The sequence below is a fragment of the Saccoglossus kowalevskii genome, chromosome 10 (assembly GCF_978046115.1).
Source record: "Saccoglossus kowalevskii chromosome 10, keSacKowa6.1, whole genome shotgun sequence".
Taxonomy (NCBI): Eukaryota; Metazoa; Hemichordata; class Enteropneusta; family Harrimaniidae; genus Saccoglossus; species Saccoglossus kowalevskii.
In genome coordinates, this window is record NC_140650.1 from 2798698 (window position 1) to 2814553 (window position 15856).

General features: G+C 34.9%; 2 protein-coding genes across 5 annotated transcripts in view; one reads left to right on the forward strand and one right to left on the reverse strand.

Annotated features, from left to right (window-relative positions):
* Positions 1–3797, reverse strand: part of LOC100373853 (dynactin subunit 1-like) — a 105013-nt gene extending 101216 nt beyond the window's left edge. For all 3 annotated transcript variants that reach the window (XM_085504151.1, XM_085504152.1, XM_085504150.1), the window contains exons 1-4: positions 3709–3797; positions 2118–2230; positions 1800–1917; positions 849–999 (exon numbers count right to left, since the gene is read on the reverse strand). In XM_085504151.1, coding sequence (XP_085360277.1) covers positions 849–999; positions 1800–1917; positions 2118–2206 — 358 coding nt within the window. In that variant the 5' untranslated portion in view covers positions 2207–2230; positions 3709–3797. The remainder of the gene's footprint in view (positions 1–848; positions 1000–1799; positions 1918–2117; positions 2231–3708) is intronic.
* Positions 3411–15856, forward strand: part of LOC100378509 (vacuolar protein sorting-associated protein 51 homolog) — a 109633-nt gene continuing 97187 nt past the window's right edge. The window contains exons 1-5 of one of the 2 annotated variants that reach the window (XM_085504154.1): positions 3411–3464; positions 3751–3853; positions 4848–5051; positions 9078–9163; positions 9627–9782. In XM_085504154.1, coding sequence (XP_085360280.1) covers positions 3799–3853; positions 4848–5051; positions 9078–9163; positions 9627–9782 — 501 coding nt within the window. In that variant the 5' untranslated portion in view covers positions 3411–3464; positions 3751–3798. Of the gene's footprint in view, positions 3465–3750; positions 3854–4847; positions 5052–9077; positions 9164–9626; positions 9783–15856 lie in introns of those variants that run through there. The other variant, XM_085504153.1, reaches the window with a different exon arrangement.

Below are 15856 nucleotides of genomic sequence, written 5' to 3' on the forward strand. Positions count from 1 at the left end.
CTAATTTTTATATATCACACTGCCTCATTTTCATATATACCTGGTAACACTGCCAAATGTTTATATTACACCACCTAACTTTCATATATCACACTGCCAAACTTTCATATATCACACCACCTAATTTTCATATATCACACTGCCTAACTTTCATATATCACACTGCCAAACTTTCATATATCACACCACCTAATTTTTATATATCACAGTGCTAAACTTTCATATATCACACTGCCTCATTTTCATATATAACACTGCCAAACTTTCATATTACACCACTTAATTTTCATATATCACACTGCCAAACTTTCATATATCACACTGCCTAACTTTCATATATCACACTGCCTAAGTTTCATATATCACACTGCCAAACTTTCATATATCACATTGCCTGACTTTCATATATCACACTGCCTAACTTTCATATATCACACTGCCTAACTTTCATATATCACACTGCCAAACTTTCATATATCACATTGCCTGACTTTCATATATCACACTGCCTCATTTTCATATATACCCGGTAACACTGCCTAACTTTCATATACCACACTGCCAAACGTTCATATATCACACTGCCTCATTTTCATATATACCCGGTAACACTGCCAAACTTTCATATATCACACTGCCTAACTTTCATATATCACACTGCCTCATTTTCATATATACCAGGTAACACTGCCTAACTTTCTTATATCACACTGCCAAACTTTTATATATCACACTGCCTAACTTTCATATATCACACTGCCTAACTTTCATATATCACACTGCCTAACTTTCATATACATGTATCATGCTACCTAACATATATCATTCAATTTCACCGATATACTCACCTCCATGTCGTTCAGGTAATTTCAAAGCAGTTGGTCTTGGCGTGGCTGTTTTCTCTGGCTTTACAGGTTCTGGAGTTGGTGTGGGTGTTGGTGATGGTGTTGGAGAAGCATTACTAGATGACGGTGTACTTCCTTCTTCTAACAAGCTGATCTAAATGTAATTGAGTAACCAGAATTTTACTAAATTGTGAATGAGAGCAATGCATTCATGCACAGATGGCTGATAACATGACCTAGGATATATAAGAACAGGACAATACAGCTCAGACCTTACTAATTTCAAAATATCAAAAGAAAAACTCATCAACGAACATGAACTAGGCTAGTCTATCATTTAATATAGAAACGAAGCAAGAATGAAAATGAGTAGACGGAACAATGATTGCACAGTAATTGAACAATGATTAAACAGTGATTGCACAGTGGTAGAAAACTGGTTGCACAGTGATTGAACACTGATTGCACACTGATTGCAGTGATTTCACAGTGATTGAACACTGATTGCACTGTGATTGCACACTGATTGCAGTGATTGAACACTGCTTGCACACTGATTGCAGTGATTTCACAGTGATTGAACACTGATTGCACTGTGATTGCACACTGATTGCAGTGATTGAACACTGATTGCACACTGATTGCAGTGATTTCACAGTGATTGAACACTGATTGCACTGTGATTGCACACTGATTGCACACAGAGGTTGAACACTGATTTCACAGTAATTACAGTGATTGTACAGTGATTGCACACAGTGGTTGAACAATGATCAAACAGTGAATACAGTGATTGCACACAGTGGTTGAACAGTGAGTGAACAATAATTGATAACTGATTGAACACTAATTGATAACTGATTGAACAGTGATTTAACCAAATTAAGATTCACACTTGTATTCAGAATGAGGGAGGAACTACATCTCTTTTATTGAATAAACAGTGTTTCTTACCTGTGACTGCCTTACAAATATACCATGGTTATCTTGGCAATTGAAGTAACGTTTCCCTTGAACAGTGCCATTGTTCTTACCCTTAGCATCATCCAATATAATACCAATCCATTTACCACTATATAAAACAATAGATTCAATCATTTTACCATATTTGGGGTTTGCCTTCTGGGTGCAGTATTCGATACATTTTCAATTAATTTTTTTCGTGGTACTTTTATTTTTGGGACTTTCAAGGTAAAGGCAGCTCCTTATTTTTAAAATTAGATAGTCCCCATTGTTAAGGACTATTGAAAACAAAAAAAATGAATTGTTTACCTTGCAAATAATGTAGATCCTACATATGCCACTTTTCCATGTAAACCTTTACCAATTACTTCCACACGGCTGCCTACTCTGGTTGCCATGGTTATTAAGTCAATCTAATAACACTGAAAACAAACAAATCAAAACAACATTATTTAAAATGATTATGAAGGTAAATTATTTTACCTCCATGATATAATTTAGTGTTTACAGTAGACTACTGGAACATTAAAAAACAAACTCAAACTAGAAGGCAGAAGATGATGAATAACTTTTGTATTAATGTGCGACAGTACTTGTTTGTAATTGGTCCTGACAACATTTGTGAATTGTGGCGTAATTCAATATTGGACAATTTGAGACATTTAGATTTTCCTATGAAGGAAGAGTTGAATTATTGCATTCACATTTGGCCATTATTGCAGATATTACTGTTTTGCATAATGATGAGGTCATATGTTAGTCATATCTCTTGTGCAATGTATTCATTATATTCATGATATTAAAGATGTGACTAATTAGATGATCATATATGGTCATGTAACCTCATTAACATTCATATCCGTAACATGTAAATGCATAAAAAATCATCCTTAAAAATAGACTCAGCATCACTTTTTCGGAAAGAAACACTTTTATTGCTGGTTAAAACCCTGTTGATTCAATCAACAGAATATTTGCACACCTATCAACCTAGTATTACTAATGTAATTTTAATAATTAAAATTGGATGCATATCAACTCATCAGTTACTGTGAACAAAGTTTCATAAAACAAAAGGCATTCCTTCATCTTTATAAATTCCAATGGCAGTTGAATCCAACCAACATCAACACACACAGTGAAAACAATCCAGTGTTATTTAATCTGTCTATAAAAGACTCTTGTTTCAGTTTGAATTGTGAAATTTGTTGTGTTGTGAGTATACAACTTGTACAATTTAATCAATGGATTCAGGTTTGATGAGGTAAGTTACACTTATTTTGAACAGAAGCACTGGCATTGGTGTACAACAAAGGTGTAAATTTTGGTATACGCAACCATTTTTAATATTAAATAATTATTATTTTAACAACTTGTTTCAAACCACAAAATGCAATGTACAGTCATTGATATTTATACTTCCCAAACCTCACTTTCTCCCCAGAATAATATATGCACTTATTTCTTACACAATCAATTTCTTTGACAAGGCTTTCAGTGTCACATACCCTTATGCATACTTGCCAAAAGCACACACTGCCAACACGAATTAGACAAACAATACACAAACCTTTTTAAAAAAAAAAATCACGTGATCAATACACATATGTTGTTCTTTGTGTGGTCACACCCCCAGATCCAGGGTTGAAGGGGAAGGTATTCTACATTCGATTCCAAGCGGGTCAACCTGTTCACTTATTTCGCCCCCCTCCTCCATAACTTGTTTTTCACATTCTCTCAATCTATATTATTCATTTAAAGAAGCATTACCTAATAACCTTCACAAATTCAAGTGTGTATATACAAGTGATGAATTGTATATTTGACAAGGCATATAGTCGACTCCAATGTTGACTGTCGATACTAGCAGTTATGAATTACTTGAAATAATTTGACTCACCGAAAATTTGTTGTTATATATCACGAATATTTCTCATATCAGACATCTTTTCTGCCCGCAAATGGCGGCTGTGTTGCAGTGCATTGTGGGATGACCTCATTTCCTGTATTTAGTTCGAAAGAGAAAATGGCAGCGTCCAGCGCAGGTAATTTCGTATATATATTTTTAATATATTGAAAAATGTGGTTCTGAAGCTTGTATTTGGTAATGATAACGTAGCACTGATACAGAATAGTGGCATGTAGCCTAATTCCTATGTGTAACAGTACACGAGTACAATATTTTAGGATAATACGGTTCCCGATTTCCAGATTCATAGCAGAGACCGGAAACGAATACTCAAGTCACTCTTGCCGGCTAACTGTGACAAGAGTTAGGGTGGCTTGCAACTTGTAATTTGGATCTTCTCATATATGTAAAACAAACAGTCGGTTGTGTATAAGATCCGAAACCGGAATTGCATCCTGAAAAAATAATAATATTGAATGATTTATGTACGTTACACATTACATGTAGGTTTAGGATTTAGGTTGAGCTACATTTTTGTATGTGGGTCACTGGTAGCAGACATTTTTAATAATAATGATAATGATGTTTTATTGCATCTTCAGAAATAACATTTCTATCAGTGTACAACAATAAAGTGTAATATAAATTATTTTAAAATGAAAAACGGTCATGAGTCTGTATTTTGTGCATTCCATGAAGAATTATTGTTCATTTTCAATCTTTCTTTATGCACAATATTTACATATTCTCATTTCTAGAGGTTTTTTGGATTGGAGATGTTGCCCTTTCTCTATTTCTAATGTATGGTTACTTATTCTAAAACGTGTCATTGTGTTCAGTATAGATAAATAACGCACAAAAGTGTACAATTTCTTAAATTTGGCAAATATTTTCTATTATTTGACCTACCGGTAGGTGAAGCTGGTTAATGCTATTTTAAAGTGTTCACAAATGTACATACACTGTATATGCATGGTAACTAACCGTAATGTATGCATTATAACCAATGGATTCATCTGATGCAACTATGCCAATGGAATAAATAGCACCCACATTGTGAATAATCAGCATAAGGAAACCCTAATTGCTCCAAGTTATTTATTGCTTCATAAGTATAACTTGTTTTGCAGGCATGGATCTGGAGGAGACACGAAGACGACGTAAACATGGAATGTTGAAATTATATTATGGGATGGATGATGATACAGGGCAAACCAATGTGGACCCTTGTGATATCAATGGGGCTCACTTCAAACCTGAGTTTTACCTCAATAAGCTGATAAAAGAGAAGAGATTAACTGAGTTAATGGGAAGAGAAAGTGATATGGTTAAACGTATGTGGTATTTAATAAATAATAATGAAATTTGATTGATAAGCTACTCAACCAAAAAGGCTGATCTTTCATAGGAATGACATAGGATATAAATGCAGCAATTGTTTGCATCTATGTCTAAGTGATTTCACTCTGAAACTACTTGAATGTAAAATGTAGATTTTCAGTATTCCCAATACATGTATAATATAGCATGTGGCCAGTTCGGTAACCGGTGCTCAGTTCTCTTTAATGAAAAGAAGACTGTATGTATGCTTTTTCAACCTCGCATTGGAATAGTTAATCCAGTGTCTATCCTTTTAAATGGTAGAATTCTTAAGTATGTTGACGTATATAAATATTTGGGTCATTTAATAACCTCTGATCTTAAAGATGATAGAGATGGTGTAACAAGACTAGAATGTTTTATGTTAGAGGCAATGTTATTATTCGTGATTTTTAGTTTGCATCATTTCCTGTTAAGTGCAATTTGTTCTCTGTTTTTTGTGATGTTCCATATTGTTAGTCCCCGTTCGGACGCAGTTCGAAAACGGGGACTTATGTTTTGACCTCTGTGTGTGCGTGCGTGCGTGTGTGCGTGCGTGCGTGCGTCTGTGCGTGCGTCCGGACCTGTCTCTTAGAAATGCCTGGACCAATCACAATCAAACTTCACACATACATCACACATGATATACATATGCACGTCAATTTGTTTCACGATCTGATTCAAGATGGCCGAATGGCGGCCATTTTTATGCTAAAAATCATCAAAATCAAGCATTTCCCAGCTGTTTATAGATGGATTTTGTTCAAACCTTGTATATACGTTGGACATTATAGGACCTTGATGCACAACATGTTGTTTTACGATCTGATTTAAGATGGTCGAATGGCGTTCATTTTTGTGCTGAAAAATCCTAAAAATCAAGCATTTCTCGGCTGTTTACAGATGGATTTTGTTCAAACTTTGTATATACATTAGACATTATGGGACCTTCATGTAAATAATTTTGTTTTTCAGATAAGATTCAAAATGGCCGGCTGGCGGCCATTTTGTTTTAATGAATGTCGTTCTTGTGCCATATCTCTGACTTGTTTTGACTGATTATGTTCAAATTTTAAATATTCATTATACACCATGTCATAGATAAACAGATATATTGGTTCGACAATCATATTCATAATGACCGAATGGTGGTCATTTTTGTGCTAAAAAATCATCAAATATCAAGCATTTCTGGCATTCTGTCAAACTTGGTACATACATTAGACATTACTGGTTCCTGATGCACGTCATTTTATTTGTCAGATTAGATTCAAAATGGATGACTGGCGGCCATTTTGTTTTAATGATTGGGCTTCTAGAGCCATGTCTCTTAAATGCTTTGACTGATGATGTTCAAATTTCATATATTCGTTATACATCATGTTATATATATATACATGTAAATGGTTGATTTTGAATGCTGTTCCAGAGCAATATCTCTCAATATGGACAAGTACTTGTTTGACGATCAGATACAAATTTCAATCATTTTAATGTTAAAAAATCATATTTCTGACATGGTTATATTCCAGCTATATTACTATAAACAAAACTATATATCTTAAATTTGATAACTAACGGGGACTGTGCCATGCATGGCTTGTTCTTATTTATTGTGTCATTACACCATTCAGTCTTATTGTAATTTACACAGAGCTCAATCACAAGTTTTTCGAAAATTGTCCAGTTTTAAACACTCTTATGTTCAAAGCAATAGTTTGATGCTTGTTGGTTTATCTCTTTTAACATTTGACGAAATTGTTAGGATGAAGTGTTTTAGTTTTCTTTCACGTTTGCACTTGTTTGACAACCCACTTGTTACAGCTGCATTATCCATTTCTATTTTGTTGGGTAGTGTTTTATGGAAAGTGTGGAGCAAGAGAATTTGTTGATGGGTACATATTTTTTAACTTCTATGGATTATTCTTTTTCAATCTGAAATAAACCTCAATAATAATAATAATAATAATACATGTAATAACAATAATAACAATAATAATAAGTCATTTTAGGCAGAAATGCTATAATTAACAATCATAATTATTCATATTTTTTTTCATAGTTTTATTCCTATGATTGTTCACTACAAAAGGTGATACCAACTGTAACAATGGTGGTTCAGATTTTCACTATGAGTCTTTTCCAGAATGTTTATTACTCCCCATTTGGATGAAGTCCGAAAACGGGAACTTATAATTCGGTCTCTGTCCGTCCGTGCGTCTGTCCGGAGTCGTATCTCAGAATCCCTTGGACCGATTTCGTTCATTCTTTGCATGTGCCTAGTACTTTATGTGGGACATATGCACATGCAGTGGTTTAGCGATTCGATTCAAAATGGCCGTCTGGCAGCCATCTTGTTTTTTGAAAATGTTGTATTCATTCAACCTTGGTACATAGATTATACATGTTAGAATACATGTTGATGACGATTTATTTCACAATTGGATCAACGATGGCCGACTGGCAGCCATCTTGTTTTTTGAAAATGTCTTATTTTGGACATGCTTTGTCAGTTTTCATTCAAATTTAGTACATAGATCATACATGTTAGGATACATGTCCCCAATAGTCCATCAGTTCCTGAGTCTGTCCATCCATCCGTGTGTCCGTCCGTCCGTACATCAGTCTGTCCAAAGTCATATTTAAGAATCCTGTGGACCGATTCCTTTCATTCTTTGCATGTGCCTTGTATCTTATGTGGGACATACATGTATGCACATAAGGTACTAGTGGTTTAGAAATTTGATTCAAAATGACCGACTGGCAGCCATCTTGTTTTTTGAAAATGTTGTATTTTGGACATGCTTTGTCAGTTGTCATTCAAACTTGGTACATAGATTATACATGTTGGATCAAAGATGGTCGACTGGCAGGCATCTTGTTTTTTGTTTTTTTTATGCGGTATCTTGGACGTGCTCTGTCAGTTTTCATTCAAATATGGCACATACATGTACTTTATACATGTTAGGATGCATGTCCATGACAATTTATTTCAAAATCTGGTCAAGGATGGCCGATTGACAGCCATCTGACTTTTTGGCCTTACTACTGTATTTCCACAATTTATGTACCATTTTCATTTGTATTTGGCACATACATGTACATCATACATATCAGTGTGTTTCATAATCAGATCAAAGATGGCCGAATAACGACTGTCACTGTAGGGAAAATTTGGCACAACAGTAGATTATCTACTACATTTTTAGTCCCCATTCGGACACAGTCAGAAAACGAAGACTTATGGATTTACCTCTGAGTATCTGTGCATTCGTGCCTACATCCGTTCCTATATCTTAGACATGCATGAACTGATTACATTCAAGCATTTCTGGCATTCCGGATCCAGATCTCAGCTGTTTACTGACGGATTTTGTTCAAACTTGGTACATACATTGGACATTATGGGACCTTGATGCACATCATTTTATTTTTCAAATTAGATTCAAAACAACAAACTGGTCGCCATTTTGTTGAGTGAATGTGGTTATGTTTATATATATAATATATTTATTATACTTCATGTCATAGATAAACAGATGTATTCAAAACAGCTGAAAAGTGTCCATTTTCTTTTAATAAATGCTGTTCCAGAGTAATATCTCTCAATATGGACAAGTCCTCGTTTGATGATCAGATACAAGATGACTGAATGTCGATCATTCCAATGTTAAAAATTCATCATCATCAAGCATCATCTTTCAGATCCATATATCTGACATGTTTATATTATGTTATATAACTACATGTATATTACTATAAACAAAACTACCGGTATATATCTTAAATTTGATAACTAACAGGGACTGTGCCATGTATAGCTTGTTTATTTACGGGTATACTCTATATCTTGTGACACATAGTTCATGTTTCTGCACATTTCTCTGTACATGAATGACAATAAAACACTACATACAAATGTATGTATCTGTCTTCTCTATTGATCCAAACAACACTTGGCCTAATCACATTGAAGTATAGTAACGTTTTATGTCACACAGAGATAAAGTCATTGGACAGTGACATGCAGACATTGGTTTATGAAAATTACAATAAATTTATAAGTGCTACAGATACAATCAGAAAGGTAAGTACATGTATATCATTATATCGCTGTAATCTTGCAGTATTGCACAGGATATCTGCATCCTACTTTATTAGGAAATGCAAATTCCAAATATGGAGAAATTACTCAGTACTCGGTATTTTCAAGATGGCGTAAATGTCTGAAAAGAAAGGTATTACGAAAAAGATTGTATAATTTTCACCATCGCCATCTAGGTTCACACACACCATTCGATTGGATTGATAGATGTATAACAATAAGGTTATCATTAGGATATCACAAAGTATGTAAATTTTCAAGTCTATTTGTAATCCCATGGCAAATCTACTGCTTAGATTAGAATATCAATGAGAAACAACATTTAATCTAATACGTGAATCAAAATTATCAATGGTGTCCAATACAAGCAGTTCAAAGAATGCAAAACTGCAATGGTTTCACTATGTTTTGCCTGTTGTAATGAAGTTTTTCTGTTTTATTGTAGATGAAAAATGATTTTAAGAAGATGGAATATGAGATGGATGGTCTTGTGAGCAACATGACTAAGATTACATCATTTAGTGCCAGTATAAGTAATACACTGCAGGACAGAAGACAACAAATCAACAAGCTTAGTGGTGTACATTCCCTGCTAAAGAAGGTACACACTCATGTTTTACCAAGGCAGCATGAAAATTCAACAGTTTGGTATGATCATGATTGTTCCGTTGCAAAAACCATGGCAACTAGAGCACTGAATGAATTTAGACGAACCAGAACACATAACTCGCTCGATAACCTAAGAAAGCAAAAAGCCAGTTATCGGAAATTATTGGCACTAAAGAAAAAACAATTTGAAGAGAGAGAGAAATTTAAACTACTGGAAGCATCCAAACAAACGATTTCAAAAAACTTTTGGTCCCTGCTAAAAACAAATAAACATAACCCTTCTTTAAATATTTCTAACGATGAATGGTTTGGTTATTTTCGAAACCTGTTCAGTTATAATGAAGGTGAAATTGATGTGGACCCTTTTTACGAAGAGGTTAAACAGTTTGTGGACAATTTTAACTTTCAAGAAAGTGACCAGGATTGTAATCATATTAATTGTGACGAACTTGGGAGCGAAATTACACTTGAGGAAGTTAACAAAGTAATTCATGACATGAAAAGTGGTAAAGCTACAGGGTATGATGGCATACCAGTTGAATTGTTAAAAAAATGTCTCACCGAATTTACAGTTTTACTAGTTAAATTATTTAATAAGTTATATTCTGCTGGTTACTTTCCGAGTGATTGGGTAATGGGGTTGATTGTACCGCTACACAAAAAGGGTGACATTCAAAATGTTAATAACTATAGGGGAATTACATTATTATCACTGCTGGGTAAAGTATTTGCTTCTATAATATATACCAGATTGAACAAATGGGTCGAAAGAAATTGCTCTTGAAACGAAAATCAAGCTGGATTTCACAAGTCGTATAGTACGCTATATAATATGTTTATATTAGACACCATCATAAATAGATATTTCACTCTTAAGAGCAGACTTTATTGTGTGTTTGTCGATTTTGAAAAAGCGTTCGACCATCCTAATCATTATATGTTAATCTTTAAATTGCTAAAAAATGGTCTTCATGGTCGCTTTTTCAAAATTGTACAGTCTATGAATAGCAATATAAAGTCTCGTGTACGAAGCCCAAACGGGGTAACGGAAACGTATAAATGTCTATGTGGGGTTCAACAAGGATCTATTTTGTCACCTCTTCTGTTTGCTTTGTTTATAAACAACCTCGGTGACTATTTGGAGCACAGACTTTCAGGTGTATATGTTGGTTCTGTTTGCTTTGTTTATAAACAACCTCGGTGACTATTTGGAGCACAGACTTTCAGGTGTATATGTTGGTTCTGTTTGCTTTGTTTATAAACAACCTCGGTGACTATTTGGAGCACAGACTTTCAGGTGTATATGTTGGTTCTGTTTGCTTTGTTTATAAATAACCTCGGTGACTATTTGGAGCACAGACTTTCAGGTGTATATGTTGGTTTTGTTTGCTTTGTTTATAAACAACCTCGGTGACTATTTGGAGCACAGACTTTCAGGTGTATATGTTGGTTTTGTTTGCTTTGTTTATAAACAACCTTGGTGACTATTTGGAGCACAGACTTTCAGGTGTATATGTTGGTTTTGTTTGCTCTGTTTATAAACAACCTCGGTGACTATTTGGAGCACAGACTTTCAGGTGTATATGTTGGTTTTGTTTGCTCTGTTTATAAACAACCTCGGTGACTATTTGGAGCACAGACTTTCAGGTGTATATGTTGGTTTTGTTTGCTCTGTTTATAAACAACCTCGGTGACTATTTGGAGCACAGACTTTCAGGTGTATATGTTGGTTTTGTTTGCTCTGTTTATAAACAGCCTTGGTGACTATTTGGAGCACAGACTTTCAGGTGTATATGTTGGTTTTGTTTGCTTTGTTTATAAACAACCTCGGTGACTATTTGGAGCACAGACTTTCAGGTGTATATGTTGGTTTTGTTTGCTCTGTTTATAAACAACCTCGGTGACTATTTGGAGCACAGACTTTCAGGTGTATATGTTGGTTTTGTTTGCTCTGTTTATAAACAACCTCGGTGACTATTTGGAGCACAGACTTTCAGGTGTATATGTTGGTTTTGTTTGCTCTGTTTATAAACAACCTTGGTGACTATTTGGAGCACAGACTTTCAGGTGTATATGTTGGTTTTGTTTGCTCTGTTTATAAACAACCTCGGTGACTATTTGGAGCACAGACTTTCAGGTGTATATGTTGGTTCTGTTTGCTTTGTTTATAAACAACCTCGGTGACTATTTGGAGCACAGACTTTCAGGTGTATATGTTGGTTTTGTTTGCTCTGTTTATAAACAACCTTGGTGACTATTTGGAGCACAGACTTTCAGGTGTATATGTTGGTTTTGTTTGCTTTGTTTATAAACAACCTCGGTGACTATTTGGAGCACAGACTTTCAGGTGTATATGTTGGTTTTGTTTGCTCTGTTTATAAACAACCTCGGTGACTATTTGGAGCACAGACTTTCAGGTGTATATGTTGGTTCTGTTTGCTTTGTTTATAAACAACCTCGGTGACTATTTGGAGCACAGACTTTCAGGTGTATATGTTGGTTTTGTTTGCTTTGTTTATAAACAACCTCGGTGACTATTTGGAGCACAGACTTTCAGGTGTATATGTTGGTTTACTTAATTATTTTACTACCTATTTGCTGATGATTTAATATTTTTTAGTTTGAATGCAGTTGGTTTACAAAGACTGCTGAACGATTTATCAGAGTATTCAGACAAATGGAAACTTAAAGTCAATATTAGTAAAACAAAAATTGTAGTTTTTGACTCCCATGTGCAAAGCACAAAATGGGAGTCTTTGCAGTTAGTGTGTCTGTATGTGTGTGTGTGTGTGTATGTGTGTCCGACTGTTCCACTGCTATCTCAAGAACCATACATCTGTTTTTGATGAAACTTGGTGCATAGATGCTCTGGGCCAATGCGCAGATTTGATTAGGTTTTGGTAAAAATCCATGCTCGTTAATTACCTAATTTGCATGATAATTAGCTATTTTTTAGCTGTTCTATGACTGTTCCACTGATATCTAAAGAACCACTCATTGGATTTTGATGAAACTTGGTACATAGATGCTCTGAACTAATGCTAGGTTTTGGTTAAAATCAATGTTCGTTAATTACCTAATTTGCATGATAATTAGCTAATTTTTAGCTGTTCTACATGTATGTAAATGTGTCGAAATGGGCGTAGTGCGAGTGGTTAGTGCTAGTAGCACTAATCCGAAAAAGTACTAGATCTAGTGCTAAAATGGCACTAGATCTAGCGCTAAAATGGCACTAGATCTAGTGCTAAAATGTGCACAGTGCGAGTGGCATTGTTATCCCATTGTCAACGACGTCGAATAATAGGAGGGGCATCAACAACCACTTTCATATGCAAACTGCAAACAGTATAAAACATTGGCAATATGCGTGAGATGTCCATAATAATACTTTCTTTATATAATACCGGATTCTGCCGTAAATTCGCCCATCCGAAAAATCGTCCTGGGGATTTCACGGCTGATGTGCGCTTATTTGGGGTTCAAAATATAAAAAAAAAAATAATCAAATATTTTGGGGGGACATTTTCATTGTATCCAACTACACAGACTTTCTACGCCGTGAGTTGGGCCACCCAAGACGAAAGAAACTATTGCAGAATTAACAATAATTAATAATTATTGCTGAATTAAAAAGTAGACCACCTGAAATGTCATTAAAGTGTCGCCCAGTGTCATTTTTCAAATACATTTGTTTTTATTTTATTGGTAACAAAAGTATATTTTAAACGACGTTTCTAATAAAAACGAACACAACTGCATTAACAATCCCGGCAAGCGATCACAGATGTTCAATCCGGACTTGTTGCAGTTTAGCAGCTCTTATTGGCCGCTTAAACTATTTTGATATTACGTTGCGGCCATAGAGCTGCAGATCGCGTCCATTGAGAACCGCACAGTTCGCCGCCCCGGGATCCCGGGGCGCACGCTATTTTTGATGTTATCGAACGATTTCAATGAAATTTAAAACGAATACAAGTTATCCTTGCAAACACAAACATCTTAGGTATCTACTGACCGAAAATGAAAGACTATTTCTTCTTGAAAAGTATATATTTCTGTGTATAATTAGACCGAACGTAATTTAATCGATTGAACGACGGATTTCAAGATGACCTCTGTCATGTGACCTGATCACGTAACAATGACGAAGCATGCGCAGTTGACATTTTAACTGAAAATTGAGAATGGCAGGGTGTATGGAAAACGAAGACCCTGGAAAACGAAGACCTAAGACCCTGGAAAACGAAGACCCCGGAATGTTCCTATGACGCCAATGATACACGAATTCGCCCAATATCGGGCATTTACTTTCATTGTGAACTCGTTAACTAACTTCCCGTACGAATTTCATTGGAAAATATTCATAATAAATTATTTTCATACACATTTGCGGATATAATCAATGTAAAACCCAGTAGTATGCCTAATTTCATCATGGTTTCGTTTAATATATAGCGGTGTCTGAACGAACCGACCCCGTTTTGATGTTCAAAGTACTAACAACACTGTGTGAAATTTTAGAACTATCCCACATGCGGTTCAGACGCTATTTCAAATTGAAGTTTCAAAAAAGTGCTTCAAAAGAAACTGAGATAATGGCCGGTTTGCATAATCGGCACGTCGTTGTGGGAACATGCCAAATTACGGTCACTTTCACAGTCGCTGTTACAATATTTACCAGCTCACATGATAGCTATGACATTATGAAGGATAACTGACAAATTAGATAAATGTACGGATAATATGAGAATAGTCGCACTTGAAAGTGCGTTCCGAGAAGTATCATTTAGCGGCACTCTGAATGTTCCCGTTATATTGACATAATCAATGCATGAACAAACAGGGGGCGGTACGTGCATAAAAGGGTACAACGCATTTACATTCTCATCCATAATATCGAAGACACTGCTCCAAATCGGAAAATTTATTGGGTTATTTATATTACAACTAGTGTTACAAAACCGCGGTAAACTGTGCACAAAATCACAACACGCGACCCCTACCACCGGAAATAGTACTGTTATGAAACTTTTGACTCTTATTTAATTTACATATCATCTGTCAATCAGGAACCGCTAAGTGGCGTGAATATGCAAATCATCCCTCAAACATAAACAAAACGTAAGCAAAGCGCTTCATAATAATAGTTTAACTGTGTTTTAAAGTTGGTTTTAATGATTATTTTTAAATTATTTTTAACAAAATATAGATATGAAACCCATCGTACAGGAAAGCCAAAAAAAGCAAAAACGGTCAAAAATGAGAAAAAAACTGCATTTTATCCTTAAATGTCTTTGGTTGTCTGTATGAAATTGTAATCTATAAGTAAAGTGCGTGATTAAACTTTGTAACTATACATGCGAATATATTCAAAGTGCAAGTACTTCTAATAAGCACCAAATACCAGTATACGTATTGGAACCGGGAAGGTATTTCTATTGTCTTCGAGGGGCGACAATTGAATTACATCCTCGTGTTGGATTATATATGTTTGTAATGAAATTAAGTATATCACGTTATTGAACGAGTTCGCAATTAAATTAAGTACATCACGCTATTATAGAGTTTGCAGTAGAATTATGCATGTCGTTATTATACGAGTACGTAAATAAATCATTACGTACTCACCATAATTAAATGAGGTCGGGATGGAATTGCAAATTCAATCATGTGTCAGTAAAGTTAACTTCGGAGTTCCATTGGATACGTTTTAATCAGTAACGTGACAATATGCATTTGTATTCTAACATAATTTATTCATGTCATTTAATGACCATGACCAATAGCGACGTAATTCCATGCGATCGGGGTGTACGTAATTTCATTTGGTAACTATTTAATAACGTCACGCAATTTATTTAAGAACTCATATATGACGTGATTGATTAGATTTAACAGAACCATGCACGCAACGTAACTGATCGAAAAATAATTTACATATGTTACATATGTTTAGTAAAATGCAATTATACATATACGTATTATTTCGCATTCAATATACGCACGTTGTGAGTTCACAACGAAAATAAGTACTTAACGTTGTAATTTCAAAATTAAAAGTAGTTA